Raw genomic sequence first — 21,329 nt, 5'->3', positions numbered from 1 at the left:
TCCAGAGAACAGCTTTAGCCTGGGTGAACTTGTTCCTGGAAGACCGCTTATTCCAGAATTTCTGAGCTAGTAGCAGATCAGAGCTGCATGCCCTCACATCTGGTATTCACAAGGGCTCAGCTCTAAGCCCCCTCGCAAATGTGGTTAAAAGCTGCGGACTAATCTTGTTCTCGAATGCAGATGAGACAGAAATTATCCTCTCCCTGTCATCGGCACAGGGATACAGCACCGTTGCCCTGAACCAGTGAGCAGGATCTCTACCTGGTTGAGTAACAATGTTCTCATGCTTAAAGGTGAGAAGAACGAGGTTATGGTCCTGGGAAAGAACCCTCAGTTAAGGGTCTCTCAGCACTGTCAGAAGGCTCGGGGAACTCTGCAAGAACTGAGACCCAAGATTAAGTATCTTGGCTTCAGGTTGTGTGAATCAACAAATCCACAGGTAGCCAAGGTCGCTTCAACATGCTTTGCAGTGCTGACGTGAGTAAAAAAGAAATCATTAGAGCAATTCCACTGTAAGCCCAAAAAACAATGATCCAAGCCTTGATTCTTTGTAGAATTGACTACGGAACATCTTATATCTGGGAGCAGATAAGGCAGCCATTCGGCACCTACAGGTAATACTCTATCAGTTTAAAGCCTTGCGCTACGTGCACAAGGCCAGATCCAGCTAAAGGCCCATATTACATTCAAGATCTGGTGGTGCCTTACACCAGCCCACTCACATGCTTCAGTCAATCAACCTACCCCTCTGCAAAGGGCCTAGAATCTGCCTGATGTGCATGGGAGGTCGGTCTTTAACGTACTTGGGCTTAAAGCTGTGGAATGCCATCCCAGAATATCTGCGAAACTGCACCTCACTTACTGTGTTCTGTAAGAACTTGAAAACGTGGTTGTTCTAACATATGGGCTTGATCCATCCTACCTGGTTCAGCATCAGGAAACCCTTTGGGGTAGCCGAGTGCTGTACAAGATGCAATAATAATTTCTATTTTAGACAAACTTCACCCCTGAAGTGAAGCACAACAACAATTTGGGAGGTAGAAATCTGGGTTAAAAACAGGTCCCTTAACAGCCAACGAAGGGTGTTTGTAATCAGAGTTCAGTCAGATGGGAGCACAGTAACCAAATATCCATTGACTCCCAACATGCTGAGGTTAGAGGTTTCCAGGGCAACTGCTGGCACATGGGGTTCTAACGAAAGGTCAGGAAAATGGCCTTCACTTAACTCTCCAAAGATCCATGGTCCTATTCTATTTTCTCTTATAGCCACTAGTTTCTCCTATAGCAGACTAAATCCAGTTTAATGGGGGTACGGTTATATTGCTTCATATGTAACAGAGGAAAACCGTAGGTCTCTGGCATTCTAGAGACAAGTAGACATCTCCATGGAACTAACACCACTATTTTATTTAGAGTGCAGGCACAACAGATACTTGTTTCTAATATAACAGACCTCACTTGATCCCAAGGATGCCACTGGTACATCAATATTGTTTGGGAAACAGTATTTTTGCACCTCTCAGTTTCCCGGAGCTACAAAGAATGAACTGTAAAAAAGTCTGCCAACTGTGAATAGGGAAAACTCCCTCTTGCTTACTCACAAAGGAATATCGGAGCTATGCATTTTAATTGCTAGAACATGCTCTAGTCTCGCTGAGCACTAGTACCAATGAAGTAGCCCTTAAAAGGGTGAAGCCCTTGTAAGGTCGAGAAATTCTACCCAGACAATGTAAATTGGATTGAGTATAGATGGAAACATGATTGAAAACAATACAGACAATATTATAGAAAAGGTAGAGTAAGTTCTGAAGAACCAAACCGAGATTCACAGGAGCGAGAGGAAACGCGTCCGAACCAGACAGCAGAAAGAAAACAATCTAACAAAGTACTCAATGCCCATGCGCACTATCACCGAGAGGAGAAGGCACTCAATCTTGTGACTCAAACAACGTGTAACACTCTGAGCCCAACACTAGATGGCAGACTTATGCACAGCATGTGCATCTACAGCTACACATGCCATCGAACCAACAGATACATTATCAGTGTTTAACACAAACTGTACTGAAGTTGGTTTTACACTCAAGTGGATATAGTGAGTCTACAACCCAATTTCCTACACGCACACACACATACACCTACACAATTCAACAATGAATCACAGTTTAATAACTATTAGAGGCCCTATGCAATAATAATGAAGCAACATGAGGCACACAAGCACATGAAAAACGTACATTTATGACACTGCATTTTCCCATTACCATTACCTGAGCAATTGCATCCTTGAGTTGATTGTATTTTTCTAGGTCAAAACGGGTCTTTTTGGCTCCTTTATGGAAGAAATTTAAGTACTGTCTGTCCCTTGCATCTGGATAGATGTACTCCTGCAATAAAGTAATGTCAGTAAAATCAGCATGAAGTAACACTTAAGGTTTTGAACAGATTACTGCTGAGGTTAAAGTTGAGCTAGAAATCATCAATTTACAACTCAAACTAAAGTAAATCCATAAATTTTTTTATTATATTGAGTACCACCACAAATGTTCTCAAATGGCTACATTCTACAAAGGAGAATGCAATTTTAAATGAAATGAAAGGAAAATGGAATTTAAATGAAAAAAAGCTAAGCATTTGCATGAACTAAGCTAAAATGGTCATTCGTGTATCAAAATGCATGCACACAGACGCATGATGACTTATGCTGACAAATGCAAAAAGAGGCATGACCGCTATCTTGGAATGGGTTTTCTATTTAAGAAAAAACTTTTATTGTACTGCTTCAACACAGCAGACTGCCATTTTGAAACAGTCATTTTAAAGTTGAAAGATGGTGCGGGCAGCGTTAAAAAATGCATGGAATGGCTTGTAAGCAAGTCATATGACGGAAGTGCCCCCCAGCCCTCAAATAAATAAATACAGTAAAATGGGAACTTGTGAGGGTAGAGGGTGCCTCAGACAACATGAGTAAATACAGAGACCTCAAATAGGATGCAGGGGAGAGACCAAGGAAAGAGACCTAACCAATGAGTGTTGAATGGCAAAGAAAAATAGACCCATCCAGGAAAAAGTGGCATGATACAACTCAATCAGAACACTGTTAGACTGAAATTTTCCTGGGCGCTCAAACACAAGAATAGGAAGGAAAGCCACTGAATCCAGAGTGAAGTTCTGTGATAGACAACAAATCAGTCCAATCATGGGCAAAGGGCTAACCCAAAACCACTGGAAATAGCTATGGGCCAATTCATCAGCATTCTGAACTCTGTCCAGAACACCCTTCAAGACAAAGAAATTCACCATCCAAGGAGGTGCTATAGCAACCCTCTTTAACAGCAAAGCCTTCAACAGTGAACAAATCTTCAGAGACTTCTTGAACCAGGATCGATCCATTCCCTGTTGAAAAAGCATATCAAGGCTGCAGATGGTTTCACCAACTACCTCCCTATTACACACCATTGAAATAACCATTGAGAGAGTAGTCTTCAACCAAGAGGATCAGAATAAATAGAATAACGTCCTACAGGACTACCAATCTAGTTTAGGCAATGCTGCGGCACAGGGATTGCCATCCCTCAAGTAGCTGACAACGCCCTCCTAACCACGACCAAGAATAACCACTACTTAACCATTCCTCTTGATCTCTCGTCAGCACTTGTGATATTTAGAAACTGCAGTTACAAGGAACGCATATCATTCTTGATAGCAGAGTACTTGCAGCCAAAGACAGTGGCTATTTATAAGCCAAAATCTTCAGGGAGCTGACTCGGAGGGAAATCTTTTGGTCAGGGACAAAAAAAGACTGTCATTCTTTCATATTTGCTCAATGCTGATGCAGAGGGTGGTTCTTCTTGTGCATTCTCCCTGCTGGTGAACCTCTTCAGTAATCCCAGGTAGAAACAATGTGTCGGACCTGAATCTAGAACCTATGATTCTACCTTAGTTAGCTATCACCTCTCTTCCTCCAAATGATTCCGAGCAATTTTTTCTAAACCCATTTGCCTTGTTGGGAGGGAGCTTTCTGCTCTAATGTACTTACTCAGTTTTGGGTTGGAGATTGTGCTTTTGACATGACATAATGATGTGGGTAGTAGTTGTGCTACTCACCTAGCCATACCAGTACAGGATGTCTGCACAAAACCTTTTATGAACAATAAAGATCTGTGTAAACATGGCTTCCACTGAGTGTTCTGGACTTTAACGGCATTTAAAACGTCACTGTGCATTACAGGGAATAAATTGTCAGTGGTGTATTGTGTTTCCATTTATATAATGCCGTGCAGGATTTTAAATATGTATAAGTCACCCTCTGTACGACATCTGTTTTACTGTGGAACATCGAAGATAGTCAAGTGCCGACAAGTCAAGAGATGACATCTGCTGATCTTTCCAGCTGAGTGGATTGTTATAGTATGTGTTAATATACATCTGTAGGCACAGTTGACTCCCGATAATATGACTGTAGCACAGTTTGTAACTCAGTTCCAACAACAAGTGCCAAGCTGTAGATAATTAGAAAAGTAAGGTTACGTTGTGGGAGGATATTTATCCCATCAGATCCAAACTTAAGATCCCAATAAAGTAATATAAAAGTGTATTATTTTGGTCAATCAAAATCACTACCATAAAACAATCCATGAAAATCCCAAACAGAATGTAAATGTACACAAGAATTAACAGTTACAGTATTAACCATTTGATAAAAACAAAAGAAAAAATGACATGTCCCATAAAATTACAGATTGTCAAGAAATTGCGACGACTGCCGTGTGAGACAAACTAAAACTTGGTTAATCAAAACATCCAAGAAATTAAAAGCCGGCAAGAGGGTGAAATATATGGTAAGTCTAATCTATTAGTTGTGTATATTACAACGAAACTAGCACCCCTTCACCATATTTCCCTAGTTATACAAGAAAAATAACTCGTACATATTACATCAATACACAAATAACAGTGACCAAGTTGTAATGGAGGCACGCGTATTGAAAAATGAGAATAGAATGCTAGGAACCGGTGGGGGAAAAAGTACACCCACTGTTGGTCATTTTAATGAGTGCGCCATCTAGATGAACAAGTCACTTAACTTTGGTAATGATCTTTCTGATGGATAATCTATCCAAACTGCAGATTGCCCCCGTGATCTTTTCCCAGATGTCGGACTAGATTCGGAAATTTTAAAGAAGTTCTTCTGCATGTTGGCAGGTGGCATATTGCAGCTCCATGCCATCATTCTGCTCTGGAAGTGATGATCAGAGCAACCACCTATGTGCAGTGATGGCAGCTGCTTTCTAGGTTGCCTGTGCTCTCAGATGCAAAATCCATCGGCAGGCTGGCATGACCAGTGTGCAGATCTCTAGATTGTGACCTTTCTAGATGGGGTAAAAGCTAATTTCACAGAAGGTGAAGGTGGGAGGGTCAGTGACGAATCTGCTGTTAGATAAAGCAATCACCAGATAGATTGTTACCTAAGTTAAGCAAAGGTGTCAGTCTGACAGATACATCTAACCACAGATTCCTCAGCTTATGAATAGATGCCCTGGCAGTACCTCCCAATGCGGTGGGTCTGTGAGCTGGCTCAAACTAAGAGGTCCTGCAGGACGACTCGGCAAAATGCCCCTCTCAAAAGACCTGTCAAGGCAGTAGTGCATCATGACCGTATGTACCAATGCCCACGTAGCCGCATGACAAATGTTAAGGAAAAGCTTGCTGCGTGCCAATGGAGAGGTAGCAGCTTTGGCCATGGTAGAATGAGCCCACAAGCCTTAGACTTCGAGGAGCTGCTTCTTTGCTAGTGCATAGCAGATCATTATATAGAGAACAATCCTAGAGATATTGTCTGTTTTTCCACTGCCTTGGGTTTCTTTGCTCCAGAAAACCCCACAAAGAGCTCATTGACCACTTGATGTTCTTTGGTGCGCTTGAAATAAAAGCTTACTGCTCTTACAGAGTCAAAACAGTGGACTTTCTCTACCTCCTTATAGCGAGGAGGTGGAGGGAAGATTGCTGGGATGAAATGGAAGCTTGGGCCTTCAATACCAACTTGTCTAGAAAAAACAATATGTAAGTTGGGTTGATGAAAAGAGCTTGCAGCTTACTTACATGTCTAGCCAACATTATGATGATGAAAACAACCACTTTCAACATCCGAGGTCTCAAAAGACAACTGTGCTTCGGCTCAAAAGAGGTGCACATTTAAACAATTAGGACAAAGTTCAAGCCCCACTGTGGTATGACAAAGGGTGCTGGCGGAAACAAATGTTGCAAACCCATTTAAAATCCCATCACAATAGATCCTTTCTCTAACGAATGATAATGTGGCAACCACAAAACAATATGAAAAAGCTCATTACTAACCCTTATGAGTGGCAAAAGAAAGTCCTTGCTGGGATAGTGACAAGACACACAACAAATTCAGACAATTTAGCTTGTGGGTCAACTGTCAGGTGCCACACCAATTCATTCACTTCTCCCCAAAGGACTGGGGCACACTGACTTTGTTGAAAATGACCCACTGCCTGACATCAATGACCTGAGGGGGTAAGCCTATTGTCTCTCAATCTCCAAGCATGGAGATGCAAATTGTGCTGGTCCAGGTGCAGTACCTTGCCATGCTGCTGTGACAGAAGACCCTCCCAAAGCAGCAGTATGATTGGAGGACAGATGTTCATACCCAGGAGTTCTGTGTACCACACTCTCGTGTCCCAATGCGGTGCCATAAGGATGACTTGTGTCAGGTGGCTCCTGATCTTAAGAACTCTGGACAGGAGAGGCAGTGACAGGAAAGCATACACTGGTCCTGAGCGAACCCTAGATGGAAGGAGTCTCTAAGAGATAGCTGCTTTGGAAACTACGACACACAAAAGTGCCTATGCACCCCATTCTGTGCAGTGGCAAATCGGACCTGGGTTGTCCCCACTGCTGGAGATGCCCTGTGCCACCTCCGGGTGCAACTGCCATTAGCGCCGGTGACTGAGTTAGTATGCCCTGATAGTAAAAGATCTCACCAGGTAAATTTCTTGGCAGTCCAGGCCACTTCCATAAGTGAAGAAGCCTCCTGACACAGACACAAGGCCCCACAAAGCTGTGCTTGTTGCTGTATCATATGGCATTACTGTTGTTCATGAGCACCGGTCACCAGCCTACCTCTGATGGTGGAAAGGAAGGCCTTCAACAGAGTATTTGACCTCAACTCCAACAAACTTATGTTGCCCTCTGATTACCACCTCCCCCAGACACCCCCCCCAACCCATTAGTGATGCATCCATGACCACTGTGGGATAAGGAGAGGGCCCTGCCACTGACCCAACCGTGGTCCAATAAGCACCACTGCAGATCTTTTGCAGTCTCTTTTGAAATCCGGACACAATCTGACAGACCTCCCTGATGTTGTGCCCCGTGGGATTTGAGGTCCCACTACAAAGCCCACATATGCCATCTGGTATGTTCTGGCCAGCATGATGCAGAAAACGAAAGAAGCTTCAGAATCACCTTCACTGAGATCTAAGGCAGAGGCTGAAATATCGACATCATAGCCAAAATGTCCTGGGCTCGCCGTTTCAGTGGAAATCCATGAAATCATACAGCATCTACAATAGCTCTGATGAACAGGGATATCTGCAAAGGAGTCAGGTGAGGCAATGGCACTTTGATAGTGAAACACAATGATGTTAAGTTTGCCACAGTCGGGAAGTGGTTGACTACTACCTGGAGCAAGCCTGACTTCAGCAGTTAGTTGTTGAGGCAAGGGAAGACTGGTTCGCACTGAACTCCGAAGGTGTGCTGTTGCACGAACATCCAAGGGTGCTGGTGAGGCCAAAATGGAGCACTGTGAACTGAAAATGCTCTTAGCCCACGGTGAATGGCATGCAAAATTAAGTGTTTTGCAGGTCCAACACCATCATCCAGTGTCTAGAATCGAGGGCAAGAAGGACCTAGGCTATTGTGAGCATCTTGAATTTGCCCTTCAGCAGGAAGGAATTGAGAGGGTAGAGATCTAGAACAGCACAAAGACCTTCCTCCTCCTTTGTTCACAACGAAGTAGTGAGAGTAACACCCAGCCCCTACTTCCTAGAAAAAAATCTTCTCTGTGATCCCTTTGGGCAAAAGTGCCTGCACCTCTGCTGCACATCAGACAGTAGATTGTCTGTCTACTGCCTTGATGGTGGTCGACAGAAAGGCAGGATAGAAAGGAAAGGGAAATCAGAGAACTCACTTATTTGGAAAGATATCTTGGAGGAAATATTGGACCCTGCCTTCAATAGGGGGCAGTGTGCTGGCAAGGACACACTAATTAGTTTTGCATCTGCTGGCAGCAGGGGACCTGGCTGCACGTTGTCCTTGCTTTTAGGAGCATTGTTTCAGAAATGTGGCCTCAACTACAAAAGGGCTGAAAGGGCCAGTGGAGGAGAATGGCGCTGACGGAGTGGAAAATCTCTACCGTACACACAGAGACAGCGAAATTGCGGGTGGAATTGCCTTGTGGGAACAGAATGGCCTAAGGTACGGTCTGCGGCTCTGCTCTCGTTGCACTGTTCCAAGGGGGAGTCTGCTTTGTCATCAAAAAGATGAGAGCATCAAAAGGCATGTACATTAAGGGCACATGATGAGATCTATGGGCTTGTCCGTGGATGTTCAAGTCCTGGTGCCTAAGAGCCACACTAGTCCTGTTGCTTGACCTAGACAGGCAGTTGCGTCCAACCCAGCCAAATATTGCTACTGCTGCTGCCAACCCCTCAGACAGGTTTCTGCCCCCCTGGGGCCTGGGCAGTCTGGTCCCAAGAAGGCTTAACAAAGAATTTCCTCTGAGAGAGGGTGTTACACCCTCTCCCTTTGGAAACAGGGGTGAAGGGCTGGGTAGGAGTAGCCTCCCCCAGCCTCTGGAAATGCTTTGATGGGTACAGATGGTGCCCTCTGCATAAGCCAGTCTACACCGGTTCAGGGATCACCCAGCCCTGCGCTGGCGCGAAACTGGACAGGGGAGAGGGGAGTGACCACTCCCCTGACCAGCACCTCCGAGGGGAGGTGCCCAGAGATCCTCCAGTGTGTCCCAGACCTCTGCCATCTTGGATGCAGAGGTGTTGGGGCACAATGGACAGCTCTAAGTGGCCAGTGCCATCAGGTGACATCAGAGACCCCTCCTGATAGGTGCTTACCTTTCTCAGTAGCCAATCCTCCTCTATGGGCTATTTAGGGTCTCTCCTCTGGGATATTCTTCAGATAACGAATGCAAGAGCTCACCAGAGTTCCTCTGCACTTCCCTCTTCGACTTCTGCCAAGGATCGACCGCTGACTGCTCCAGGACGCCTGCATAACCGCAACAAAGTAGCAAGAAGACTACCTGCAACATTGTAGCACCACATCCTGCCGGCTTTCTCGACTGTTTCCTGGTGGTGCATGCTCTGAGGGCTGTCTGCCTTCACCCTGCACTGGAAGCCAAGAAGAAATCTCCTGTGGGTCGACGGAATCTTCCCCCTGCTAACGCAGGCACCAAACTTCTGCATCACCGGTTCTCTGGGTCCCCTCTAATCCTGACGAGCGTGGTCCCTGGAACACAGGAGCTGGGTCCAAGTGTCTCCCACAGTCCAGAGGCCGTTCTGTCCAAATTTGGGGGAGGTAAGTCCTTGCCCCCCCCCACGCCAGACAGTAATCCTGTGTCCTGCGTGATCTGCAGCTGTTCGGGCTTCTGTGCACTTTTCCAAGACTTCTTTCGTGCAAAGCCTAGCCCAGGTCCCCACAACTCTGCATCCTCCAGCATGCCGTGGGACATCTTCTGACCAAAGTAGAAGTTCCTGGCACCTTCCGTTGTAGCAGAATCTTCGGCTTCTTCCACCCAGAGGCAGCCCTTTTGCACCTTCATCCGTGGTTTACTGTGCTCCTGCCCCCACCCCCCCCCCAGACACTTGCGTGACTCTTGGACTTGGTCCCCTTCCTTTACAGGCCCTCTGGTCCAGGAATCCGTCTTCAGTGTTTTGCTGGAAGCTGTTGTCCTTGCAGAATCCCCTATCTCAACTTTACTGTCTTTCTGGGGTAGTAGGGTAACTTTACACCTACTTTTCAGGGTCTTGGGGTGGGGTATCTTGGACACCCTTAGTGTTTTCTGACACTCCCAGTGACCCTCTAAAACCTACACTAGGCCTGGAGTCCATCTGTGGTTTGCATTCCACTTTTGGAGTATATGGTTTGAGTTGCCCCTAGGCCTATTTCTACCTATGGCATCCTATTGTGATTCTACATTGTTTGCACTACTTTTCTTACTGTTACATACCTTTTTTTGGTTTGTGTACATATAATTTGTTTGTATTACTTACCTCCTAAGGTAGTGTATCCTCTGAGATACTTTTGCCATATTGTCACTAAAATAAAGTACCTTTATTTTTAGTAACGGAGTATTGTGTTTTCTTGTGATATAGGGGGCCATTACAACTCTGGCGCTGTTTTGGAGGAAGCACCGCCAACAGGCTGGCGGTGCTTCCAGTGGAATTACGACCGCGGCGGAAGCATTGGTCCCGGCGGTTTAAATCCCCCAGGGCAGCGCTGCTTTCAGCGCTGCCCAGGGGATTACGAGTCCCCCTCCCGCCAGCCTTTTCATGGCGGTAAGAACCGCCATGAAAAGACTGTCGGAAAGGGGAGTTGTGGGGCCCCTGGAGCTTTTCACTGTCTGCTATGCAGACAGTGAAATGCGCGATGGGTGCAACTGCCCCGTCGCACAGCCGCAACACCGCCGGCTCCATTTGGAGCCGGCTCCCGTGTTGCGGCCGAGATCCCCGCTGGGCCGGCAGGCAGAAACCAGGTTTATGACCCCCGGCCCAGCGGGGATCTCATAATAGACGCCGCAGGAGTGCGGCCGCATTGGCGGCAGTTCAACCTTGGCGGGCGGCCTCGGCTTAATGTTAAGGTTGTAATGAGGGCCATAATGCTAATTGAGATAAGTGGTATAGTAGGAGCTTTGCATGTCTCCTAGTTCATACTAAGCTGCTCTGCTATAGCTACCTCTATCAGCCTAAGTTGCTAAAACACCTCTATTCTACTAATAAGGGATAACTGGACCTGGCACAAGGTGTAAGTACCACAAGGTGCCCACTATAAGAGAGGCCAGCCTCCTACATTGGTCGTGCAGCGGTGGGATAAGTACTTGTAACTGTTTTACCACTTTGTCATTTGGTGCTTCTCATAAGAAAGACATATACCAAATATTTCAATGTATGTACATTGAACCAAAACAATTTACTGTTCTGCTCTAAAACTTTCTACTAAGTTTCTGAAAAGTTCTGAAAACGTTTTTCTCTCTGTGCTTTCAAACGTTCTAAAACTTTCTCTCTCTGTCTTAAACCTTTTCTATCATGTCTGCAGTAGAGCCCACTCCCAAAATTGTTCAAGCAACCTATGAGAGTTTAAACTATAAAAGTTTGAGGGGTCTCTGCCTAGAAAGAGGTTTAAGCATTGGTAAGAATCCTACAAAATAATTTCTCTTTAACATGCTCATTGTAGATTACCAGAACCAGTCTGGCCCATCTCAGGAGAGGTTAGAGAATGGGGAAGCTTCCCAGTCTGACTCAGGGGAGTTCCATGAGATAGCTTAGGAGGGTTCTTACAAGGTCCTGCCCCCTAGCAGGCACCTAGTGACACTGGTAGTGACAGAGGCTCCCACATCACTAGGGCATCTTTCACCCCTAGAGGCCAGGTTACTAGGGTCCAGACAGTTAGAAGAAATGTGGGAAGTTTCAGAGGGAGACCTGTCCCTGTGTCTAAACATTCCCAGCAGCTGGCCTTAAATAGGGAATCCCTAGACATAGAGAGGGAAAGAAAGAGGTTGGGGTTAGGACCCCATGGTGGCAGTCAGGGTGTCCAAGATACCCCACCCCAAGACCTTGAAAAGTAGGAGTAAAGTACCCCTACTACCCCAATAGGACACAATAGTCGTGATAGGGGGATTCTGCAAGAACCACAAACACCAGCAAAGCACTGAAGACGGATTCCTGGACCTGAGGACCTGTAAGACAAGGGGACCAAGTCCAAGAGTTGCGATAGTGTCCAGGGGGGGCAGGAGCCCAGGAAACCCCGGATGAAGGTGCAAGAAGACTGCCTCTGGGTGGAAGAAGCCAAGGTTTCTGCAACAACGAAAAGGGCTAGGAACTTCTCCTTTGGATGGAAGATGTCCCACGGCGTGCTGGAGGTTGCAGAAGTGTTTCCACGCTGAAATACCGCAAACAAGCTTTGCTAGCTGCAAGGGTCGCAGTAGAGGTTTTTTGGGTGCTGCTGGGGACCAGGAAGGACCAGGATGTCGTCCCTTGGAGGAGACAGAGGGGGCGCTCAGCAACTCAGAGAGCCCCCACAGAAGCAGGCAACACCAACAGAAGTACCGGAGCAGGCACTTAGAAGATTTGTGAACCGGAGTCCACGCAGAGTCACAAAGTAGGGTCCCACGACGTCGGAGTCCAACTCAGAGGGTTGAGCACTGCAGGACGGAGTGCTGGGGACCCAGGCTAGGCTGAGCACGAAGGAATCCTTGGAGAAGTGCACAGAAGCTGGAGCAGCTGCAAATCATGCAGTACACAGGTTTGCAGTCTAGCGTGGGGAGGCAAGGACTTACCTCCACCAAACTTGGACTGAAGGATCACTGGACTGTGGGAGTCACTTGGATATAGCTCCTGTGTTCCAGGGACCACGCTCGTCGAGATGAGAGGGGACCCAGAGGACTGGTGATGCAGATGTCTGGTGCCTGCATTAGCAAGGGGAAGACTCCGTCAACCCACAGGAGATTTCTTTGGGATTTCCAGTGCAGGGTGAAGGCAGACAGCCCTCAGAGCATGCACCACCAGGAAGCAGTCGAGAAAGCCGGCAGGATTAGGCGCTACAATGTTGCTGGTAGTCGTCTTGCTACTTTGTTACGGTTTTGCAGGCGTCCTGGAGCAGTCAGCGGTCGATCCTTGGCAGAAGTCGAAGAGGGAAGTGCAGAGGAACTCTGGTGAGCTTGTGCCTTCGTTATCTGAAGAATACCACACAGAGGAGAGACCCTAAATAGCCAGAAAAGGAGGTTTGGCTACCAAGAAAGGAGGATTGGCTACCAAGAGAGGAAAGAGCCTATCAGAGGGGTTCTCTGACGTCACCTGCTGGCAGTGGCCACCCAGAGCAGTCCAGTGTGCCCCCACCACCTCTGCTTCCAAGATGGCAGAGGTCTGGGACACACTGGAGGAGCTCTCAGCACGTCCCCTGAGAGGTAATGGTCAGGGGAGTGGTCACTCCCCTTTCCTTTGCCCAGTTTTGCACCAGACCAGGGCTGGGTGATCCCTGAACCGGTGTAGACTGACTCATGCAGAGATGGGCACCATCTGTGCCCATCAAAGCATTTCCAGAGGCTGGGGGAGGCTACTCCTCCCCAGCCCTTCACACCTATTTCTAAAGGGAGAGGGTGTAACACCCTCTCTCTGAGGAAATCCTTTGTTCTGCCTTCCTGGGCCGGGGCTGCCCAGACCCCAAGAGGGCAGAATCCTGTCTGAGGGGTTGGCAGCAGCAGCTGCAGTGGAAACCCCGGAAAGGTAGTTTGGCAGTACTCGGGTTCTGTGCTAGAGACCCGGGGGATCATGGAATTGTCATCCGGGGGATCATGGAATTGTCCCCCCCAATACCAGAATGGGGTGACAATTCCATGATCTTAGACATGTTACATGGCCATGTTCGGCGTTACCATTGTGACGCTATACATAGGTAGTGACCTATGTATAGTGCACACGTGTAATGGTGTCCCCGCACTCACAAAGTCCTGGGAAATTGCCCTGAACAATGTGGGGGCACCTTGGCTAGTGCCAGGGTGCCCACACACTAAGTAACTTGGCACCTAACCTTCACCAAGTGAGGGTTAGACATATAGGTGGCTTATAAGTTACTTATGTGCAGTGAAAAATGGCTGTGAAATAACGTGGACGTTATTTCACTCAGGCTACACTGGCAGGCCTGTATAAGAATTGTCTGAGCTCCCTATGGGTGGCAAAAGAAATGCTGCAGCCCATAGGGATCTCCTGGAACCCCAATATCCTGGGTACCTAGGTACCATATACAAGGTAATTATGAGGGTGTTCCAGTGTGCCGATGAGAATTGGTGAAATGGCGACATCCTGGTCCCTCCTGGGCCACAGCAGCATCCAAAAACCCTAACCACGACCCTTGCAGCCAGCAAGGCTTGTTTGCGGTCTTTCTGCGTGGGAACACCTCTGCAAGCTTCTTCACGACGTTGGACATCCATCCTCCAAAGGGGAAGTTTCTAGTCCTCTTCGTTCTTGCAGAACACAAAGCTTCTTCCATCCGGTGGCAGCTTCCTTGCACCCTCAGTTGGCATTTCCTGGGCATCTGTTCACTCTTGACACTGTCGCGACTCTTGGACTTGGTCCCCTTGTCTTACAGGTACTCAGATCCAGAAATCCACTGCTGTTGCATTGCTGGTGTTGGTCTTCCTTGCAGAATTCCCCTATCACCACTTCTGTGCTCTCTGGGGTTGTAGGTGCACTTTACACCTACCTTACACGGTCTTGGGGTGGGCTATTTTTCTAACCCTCACTGTTTTCTTACAGTCCCAGCGACCCTCTACAAGCTCACATAGGTTTGGGGTCCATTCGTGATTCGCATTCCACTTTTGGAGTATATGGTTTGTGTTGCCCCTATACCTATGTGCTCCTATTGCAATCTACTGTAACTTTACACTGCTTGCATTACTTCCTTTTGCTATTACTGCATATTTTTGGTATTGTGTACATATATCTTGTGTATATTTGGCATCCTCATACTGAGGGTACTCACTGAGATCCTTTTGGCATATTGTCATAAAAATAAAGTACCTTTATTTTTAGTATATCTGTGTATTGTGTTTTCTTATGATATTGTGCATATGAAACCAGTGGTATAGTAGGAGCTTTGCATGTCTCCTAGTTCAGCCTAAGCTGCTCTGCTATAGCTACCTTCTAGCAGCCTAAGCTGCTAGAAACACCTCTTCTACACTAATAAGGGATAACTGGACCTGGTACAGAGTGTAAGTACCCCTTGGTACCCACTACAAGCCAGGCCAGCCTCCTACAATGGTCCACTCTTCGATCACTGAGGTTGTTCTTGTCTGAATCTGCGGTCCAGTTTAGCTGTATGTTGGAATATTGAAGACACAAATACTAGCTTGCCAACATAACGATTGAACAGACTATCATGTATATATAAATATAGATGAACTCTTTCTAACCTTCATACCAATGTACCATGAAGGTATATATGGAGTCAAGTCCAGAAAATCTATGCTTACAAATGTGTACTTACCTTGACAATATTCTGGTAGCTGATATTTTGGTGGTCATATTTTAACAGCTCAGTATTTCAATCTCGATATTGTGGTAGTAAAACGTATAGTGGATTCAGTGATTTCTTCTGTTGAGTCTTGGATCTTCATCCCATTGTCTATACGGAGTGCTTTGAGACACTGAAACATTTTAGGTGGAGATCAAGGTCCATCTGGATCTTTTTACCTCCTATTCAAGTTTTCTAATGCTTTTGAAAGCCTTTTCTAGCAGGAAGATCCTCTCTTCACCTCTGGTTCTTTCTGATGTTCTTGGACCTATTCTATGGGCTTTCTGATGCCTGCTTCTCTCCAACACCTTAAACTTGTGAAAACATTATCTGCAAAAATTCCAAAACGACATTGCCTTCTGTCACCTTACTTAGATTATGAATTCCAACTTTGTACCTTCTGGCTATGTTCTCAAAATCTTCAGGTGAAGTTTCCTTTCTTGAGATTCTGCTGCAGCTCTTTGTAGCCCTGTGTCCTACTGAAGAACAGATCCAAATAATGTAACACACAGAATAGCTGTCTGGGAAGGAAGGTTATGAGGAAACACTGGTTAAGTCATTTTCCTATCAGGGTTTCGTGTCTGATCGACTGGCTATCCTTAAAAAGGTCCAGCAGACATAAAATACTCCTGCTGCATCTTAAGGGCAAACATCAAAGTTGTTCTCAGAGCACCTGCAATGTGCCCTGTTAGAAATGGGGTCTCTAGTTGGCAGTAGGTTTTCACCCTCTCCAAGTAGGGATCCTCACTCTAGTCAGGATAAGGGAGATACCTGCTCAGATAACCCCTGCTCACCCCCTTGGTAGCTTGACACAAGCAGTCCGGCTTATCTCAGAAGCGATGTGTAAAGCATTTGCACATAACACACAGTAATAAGTGAAAACACTGCAAATGGACACCACACCAGTTTTAGAAAAATAGCCAATATTTAACTATGTAAAACAAGTCCAAATACGATAAAAATCCAACATACAGTAATAGAAATATCAATTCTGCAAGATTTACTCAAAAATACAGTTCCTTGAAGTTGATAGCCCCACCTGGGGCTATCACGGAGTCGTGATCAACAAAACCAACAGTTCAGGCCAGCCGCAGCGTTGCGAGCCAGCTACGGTGTCGGGAAGACTCACAAACAGTACTTTGGATTTTCAGGGCGTCATGATCCACGCGGTGAGCTCCAGAGAGCAGCGTTGCTGTGTCGGTTCCAGAGTCGGTAAAGGAGTCGTCAGGCCCTTGAGGTCACATGTGTTGCGGATCGAACTCCTGGCTGATGTCAGGTGCACCGGTATGGATGGCATCAGGGCTGCGGTGCAAAGCGGGACGATGCGACGTGCGGTGCCCACAGGTCACAGTGCAGGCAGTGGCTCGGTGACGGCATCCAGCGGCATCGGTGAGACCAGGGCTGCGGTGTGAAGTGGGGTGTGCGAAGTGTGGTGTCCACAGGTCACGGTGCAGGCCCCATCTTCATCGTTCCTGAAGCGGTGTCGTCGGTAGGCCCAAACCAGCGTCGCGGGACAGGACGGTGCTTTGTGACCCTCACAAGCAGTGTCCACAGGCCACGGTGCAGGCATGATGCCTGGTGACGACACTGGAGTCGATGGTGCTGGCTCCGGTGTCAGCAGGAGCGCCGTCATCGGGGATGCCCAGGCTGCGGTGTGAGCAGGCAATGCCGGAGTGCGGGGCCCACAGGTCATGGTGCGAGCAGCGGCTCGGTGAAGTCATCCGATGACGGCGTCAGGAAGACCAGGGTCGCGTGCATAGCGGGGCAATGCAACTCCGTGTGGCGTCGGCAGGTCACAGTGCAGGCCAGCTGCATCGCAGTGTTTTTACCTCTTGAACAGCACAAAACACACAGTACCCAGTGCTGCAGGTCGAGGAAACTGAAGTCTTAGGTGTCCCTGAGACTTCCAACAGGAGGCAAGCTCTCCTCCAGGCCCTTGGAGAATTTTCTCAAGCAGGACACACAGCAAAGTTCACCCTCTGCACTATTTTCAGGCAGAAGCAGCAACTGTAGGGCAGTCCAGCAAAGCAACACAGCTAAGGGACAGTACTCCTCCTTCAGTTCTTCAGCTCTTCTCCTTGGCAGAGGTTCCTATTAATTCCAGAAATATTCTAAAAGTCTGGGGTTTTGGGTCGTCTTCTTATTTCCTGTACTGCCTTTGAAGTTGGCAAACTTCAAAGCAAAGTCGTAAGTGTTAGCAAGATCCTTCCTTGTCCAGGCCTTGTCCCAGATGCACACAAGGGTGTCGGAGACTGCACTGTGTGAGGGCAGGCACAGTCCTTTCAGGTGTGAACGGGCACTCCTCCCTCTAGCTCAGATGGCTCATCAGGATACGCAGGCTACACCCGCCCCCTTTTGTGTCACTGTCTAGAGAGGTGCAAAACAGCCCAACTGTCAAACTGAGCCAGACAGACAATCCACAAACTGGCAGAGTCACAGAACAGTTTAAGCAAGAAAAGCCTACTTTCTAAAAGTGGTATTTCCAAACAGACAAGTTAAAAACCAACTTCACTAAAAGATGTATTTTTAAAATTGTGAGTTCAGAGACCTTAAACTCCATATTTTTATCTGCTCTCAAAGGGAATCTGCACTTTAAGGATATTTAAAGGCAGCCCCCATTTTAACCTATGAGAGAGAGAGGCCTTACACAGTGAAAACCGAATTTGGCAGTATTTCACTGTTGGGACATATAAAACACACAAGTATATGTCCTACCATAAACATACACTGCACCCTGCCCAGTGGCTACCTAGGGCCTACCTAAGGGGTGCCTGGCGTAGTAAAAGGGAAAGTTTAGGCCTGGCAAGTGGGTACACTTGCCAAGTCGAATTGGCAGTTTAAAACTGCACACACAGACACAGAAGTGGCAGGTCTGACCAAAGGTTACAAGGCTACTAATGGGGGTGGCACAACCAGTGCTGCGGCCCACTAGTAGCATTTGATTTATAGGCCCTAGGCACCTCTCGTGCACATTACTAGGGACTTACTAGTAAATCAAATATGCCAATCATGGATAAACCAATCAACAGTACAATTTCTATAGGGAGCACTTGCACTTTAGTACTGATTAGCAGTGGTAAAGTGCGCAGAAACAATAAACCAGCAAAAACAGACCTGAAAAACAGGAGGAAGAAGGCAAAAAGTTTGGGGATAACCCTGCAAAAAGGGCCATTTTTCAACATGCCCCATCAGTGGTCATCCATGCAGCTGCCTTACAGCAGTCTCTCTTCCACTACCACAGAGTGGGGAAGCACATCATCATTTCCCAGCACCACTTCAGGTCCATTTTGCTTTGTGCTTTTCGTGGAGTCCAGAAGTCATCTTCAGGGACGTGGCTAAAGTGAAGAGGATGTCCACAAGCTAGTCTTTGACCCCTTTAGCCTGTGTGCTGCCTGGTGCTTGAAGGTCAGGGATGTCAATGCAAACACTCTTGCCACTTTCTACCCTGATGAACCCTTGCATGGGCTACTTGAAAGTCTGCACTGCTGGTGAGTCATTCTTTCACTGGCAAAAAGTTTCTCTACACTGCCTGGATCCTCCTTGGCTGTGAACCCTACTCCGGCATTTTACAGTGTGTTGTTCTGATCTGTTGTCATGAGCCAGATGTGTCAGAGCACACAAAAACATGGTAGTCAAACTAGGCCACTTCCCTTGTTGCGCCCCAGATCATCATGCATTGATCAGGATGGTTGCCATGTTGATTCCCACATGAATCTTCCCAATTACAACTTTGGCGGAATCCAGCTCTCGTCCTAATGGTGGGTTAGTCCAATGCGAGTTCCATTACTTATAAAGGCTTTGGTCAGAAACCTTATCTTGTGAAGGATGGATTTTTCTTATTTTCCTAATAGCCAGGCATTGGTCTTGTAAGGCAGCTAGCAAAATTAAGTGCTCTGGTTCACTTTTAAACCTCACCCTGCCCATGATCATTCTCAACACTAAGGGACAACCTAAACACAGCCATTTCTTATACCGTAGACTATTAAAGGAGATATCTCAAGCACTGGATCTGTGTTGCAAGAAACCAGTCTCATATTCAAGAACAGAAGAAAACGTTTCAAATAAAAAAGTGGTGATGGAAGAAGTAAAAGCAAATACAGTCCGCAAACAAGACAAAGACCAGATGTGTTTTGCAGAGAAATGAAAGAGACTGAGGAAAGTGAAGGAAGTGTTTAGAGCCATGTAGCCCTACATAAATAGCAGGATCCTTATCTATCCCAACAGTTAGCTTAAAATGCAGGGGTTGCCTACAGAGGCGCTGATGTGCATATGAGAATCCCAGAGGCCTCACTGCATGAACTACTCTTAAATTCCACATAGTTGGCAGTGCTATTCACTACGAGTTGTATGCAGCCAGCTGGAATGTATGTTCATCTTATCAAGGTGCACTGTGGAAAAATCACTAAAGGATTGTGTTTTACTGTCACTCCCTATCAGTCCAAAATCTATGGCCAAAGTAAGCAAACCGAATACAAGAGAGTACATACGATAATTTAGGCAACATGATACAATAAATACAGTTTAGATACGCATTATTACAAAACTCTGGAATGCCTAAACTAATTTTTTGACCATTGGTACCTATGACTTACCTTGCTTCTATACTGAAAAAGTAGTCCACCATTTATCCTGCGGCAACTGGATACGTCATAATTAAAATTCACAAGCATGCATTTTTACTGATCTAGCTTTGTATTAAGCACAAAGTGTATACATAAAGGAGAAGAGGTTACTGATTAATATTCTGAATACAATGTTTATACTTTAATACATGCCAACAGATTAGGAGTATCATGCTAAACAAAATAAAACTAGTGCAAGTCACCGTTTTTTCAGTTATTTGGTCATCCGGTTCACTTGTACAGAGAAATAGTGGGGACCAGATGTAGACATCAAGGATATCCTTGGCTTCACTTGTATCAGGTTTCGGCTTATTTAATGAAAAATGTCGTGGCTCTGCTTTTATTATGGCTTTCGAGGTACACACTACTAAGTCTTTTGCACACGCTCTGTGTGTGGCAGAGTTCAAGGGCCATGGTATTCCTGCCACACTTCAGACAGTAGAAAATCACGGCGTCTACCATGCACAACCTGAAACCTTTCAGTGCAGGTCGAATTAGGATACGGAGGACTAACTATCATGCATTTCTGAGGCCGTGGTATTATAGGTTCCAGACTGGACCAATCCCAAAATGCCTTGTAATGAGACAAGAAAAAGTAGCCCTCGTTCACCACAAATTACTACTGTTACTTCACAATTAGTGACATACAAACGTTTGGAGAACCCACACTTACAAACTCTCACAAAGAAAACTTTGACATTCTTGCTACGGCAGACTTTCCAGAGTTGAGAGAAACGTATTAAACTACCTCACCATCTGTTAAGAGACTGTTCGATCCCCAAGGAAGATCCCATGATTTAACCCCCACAGATATTGAAACGCGTAGCCACTGCAGTAGAGTACTATGGTGCCAAACACACAGAACTGAAATGACACTAGTGAACCTTACGACACCAACAAGAACACATGCAGGGGCACGCATTAAAAATTCAAATAATAAACTGGACATTCTTCGACACCATGCAATTTGTTTGGGATGTCAGGAGCTATAGTTTTGAACCAAGGATGATTTTCTGGAAAACATTTTTTAAAACTTCAATGATCCAAACTATGTGAAACTATTTAAATATAGTTTGTGCTTTGTTCATATGTGTTATGTAAAATCGTGTAAAGGTGTGCACATTTGAAAAACGGTTATATATGTGTAATGTATTTATGCTGGTTGATATTAAGTTAAAGTGAAATGTATTGTGGGAACAAACGAAGAAGCATAAATACTTAACATTTTTAAAGAAATCCAATTAAAGAAACGAGATGTCACATGAGGAAAAAGATCCGCACGTTATTAATTGGGAAATAATAGTCGTAATTTATGGTGGATGAGGGTTAATTTTTCTTCAGTGTCATTTAAGGTGCCGGGCACTACCTCAGTCAAGCCCCATC

At 46.1% G+C, this 21,329-nt stretch overlaps 1 protein-coding gene across 2 annotated transcripts in view; it reads right to left on the bottom strand.

Annotated features, from left to right (window-relative positions):
- MCU (mitochondrial calcium uniporter) overlaps positions 1-21,329 on the bottom strand; it is a 539,967-nt gene that overhangs the window by 10,137 nt on the left and 508,501 nt on the right. For both annotated transcript variants that reach the window (XM_069240392.1, XM_069240393.1), the window contains one exon: positions 2,271-2,387. In XM_069240392.1, coding sequence (XP_069096493.1) covers positions 2,271-2,387 — 117 coding nt within the window. The remainder of the gene's footprint in view (positions 1-2,270; positions 2,388-21,329) is intronic.

The sequence above is a fragment of the Pleurodeles waltl genome, chromosome 6 (genome assembly GCF_031143425.1).
Source record: "Pleurodeles waltl isolate 20211129_DDA chromosome 6, aPleWal1.hap1.20221129, whole genome shotgun sequence".
NCBI lineage: Eukaryota > Metazoa > Chordata > Amphibia > Caudata > Salamandridae > Pleurodeles > Pleurodeles waltl.
The sequence above is the reverse complement of the archived record's forward strand: the minus strand, read 5'-3'. Positions and strand labels throughout refer to the sequence as shown.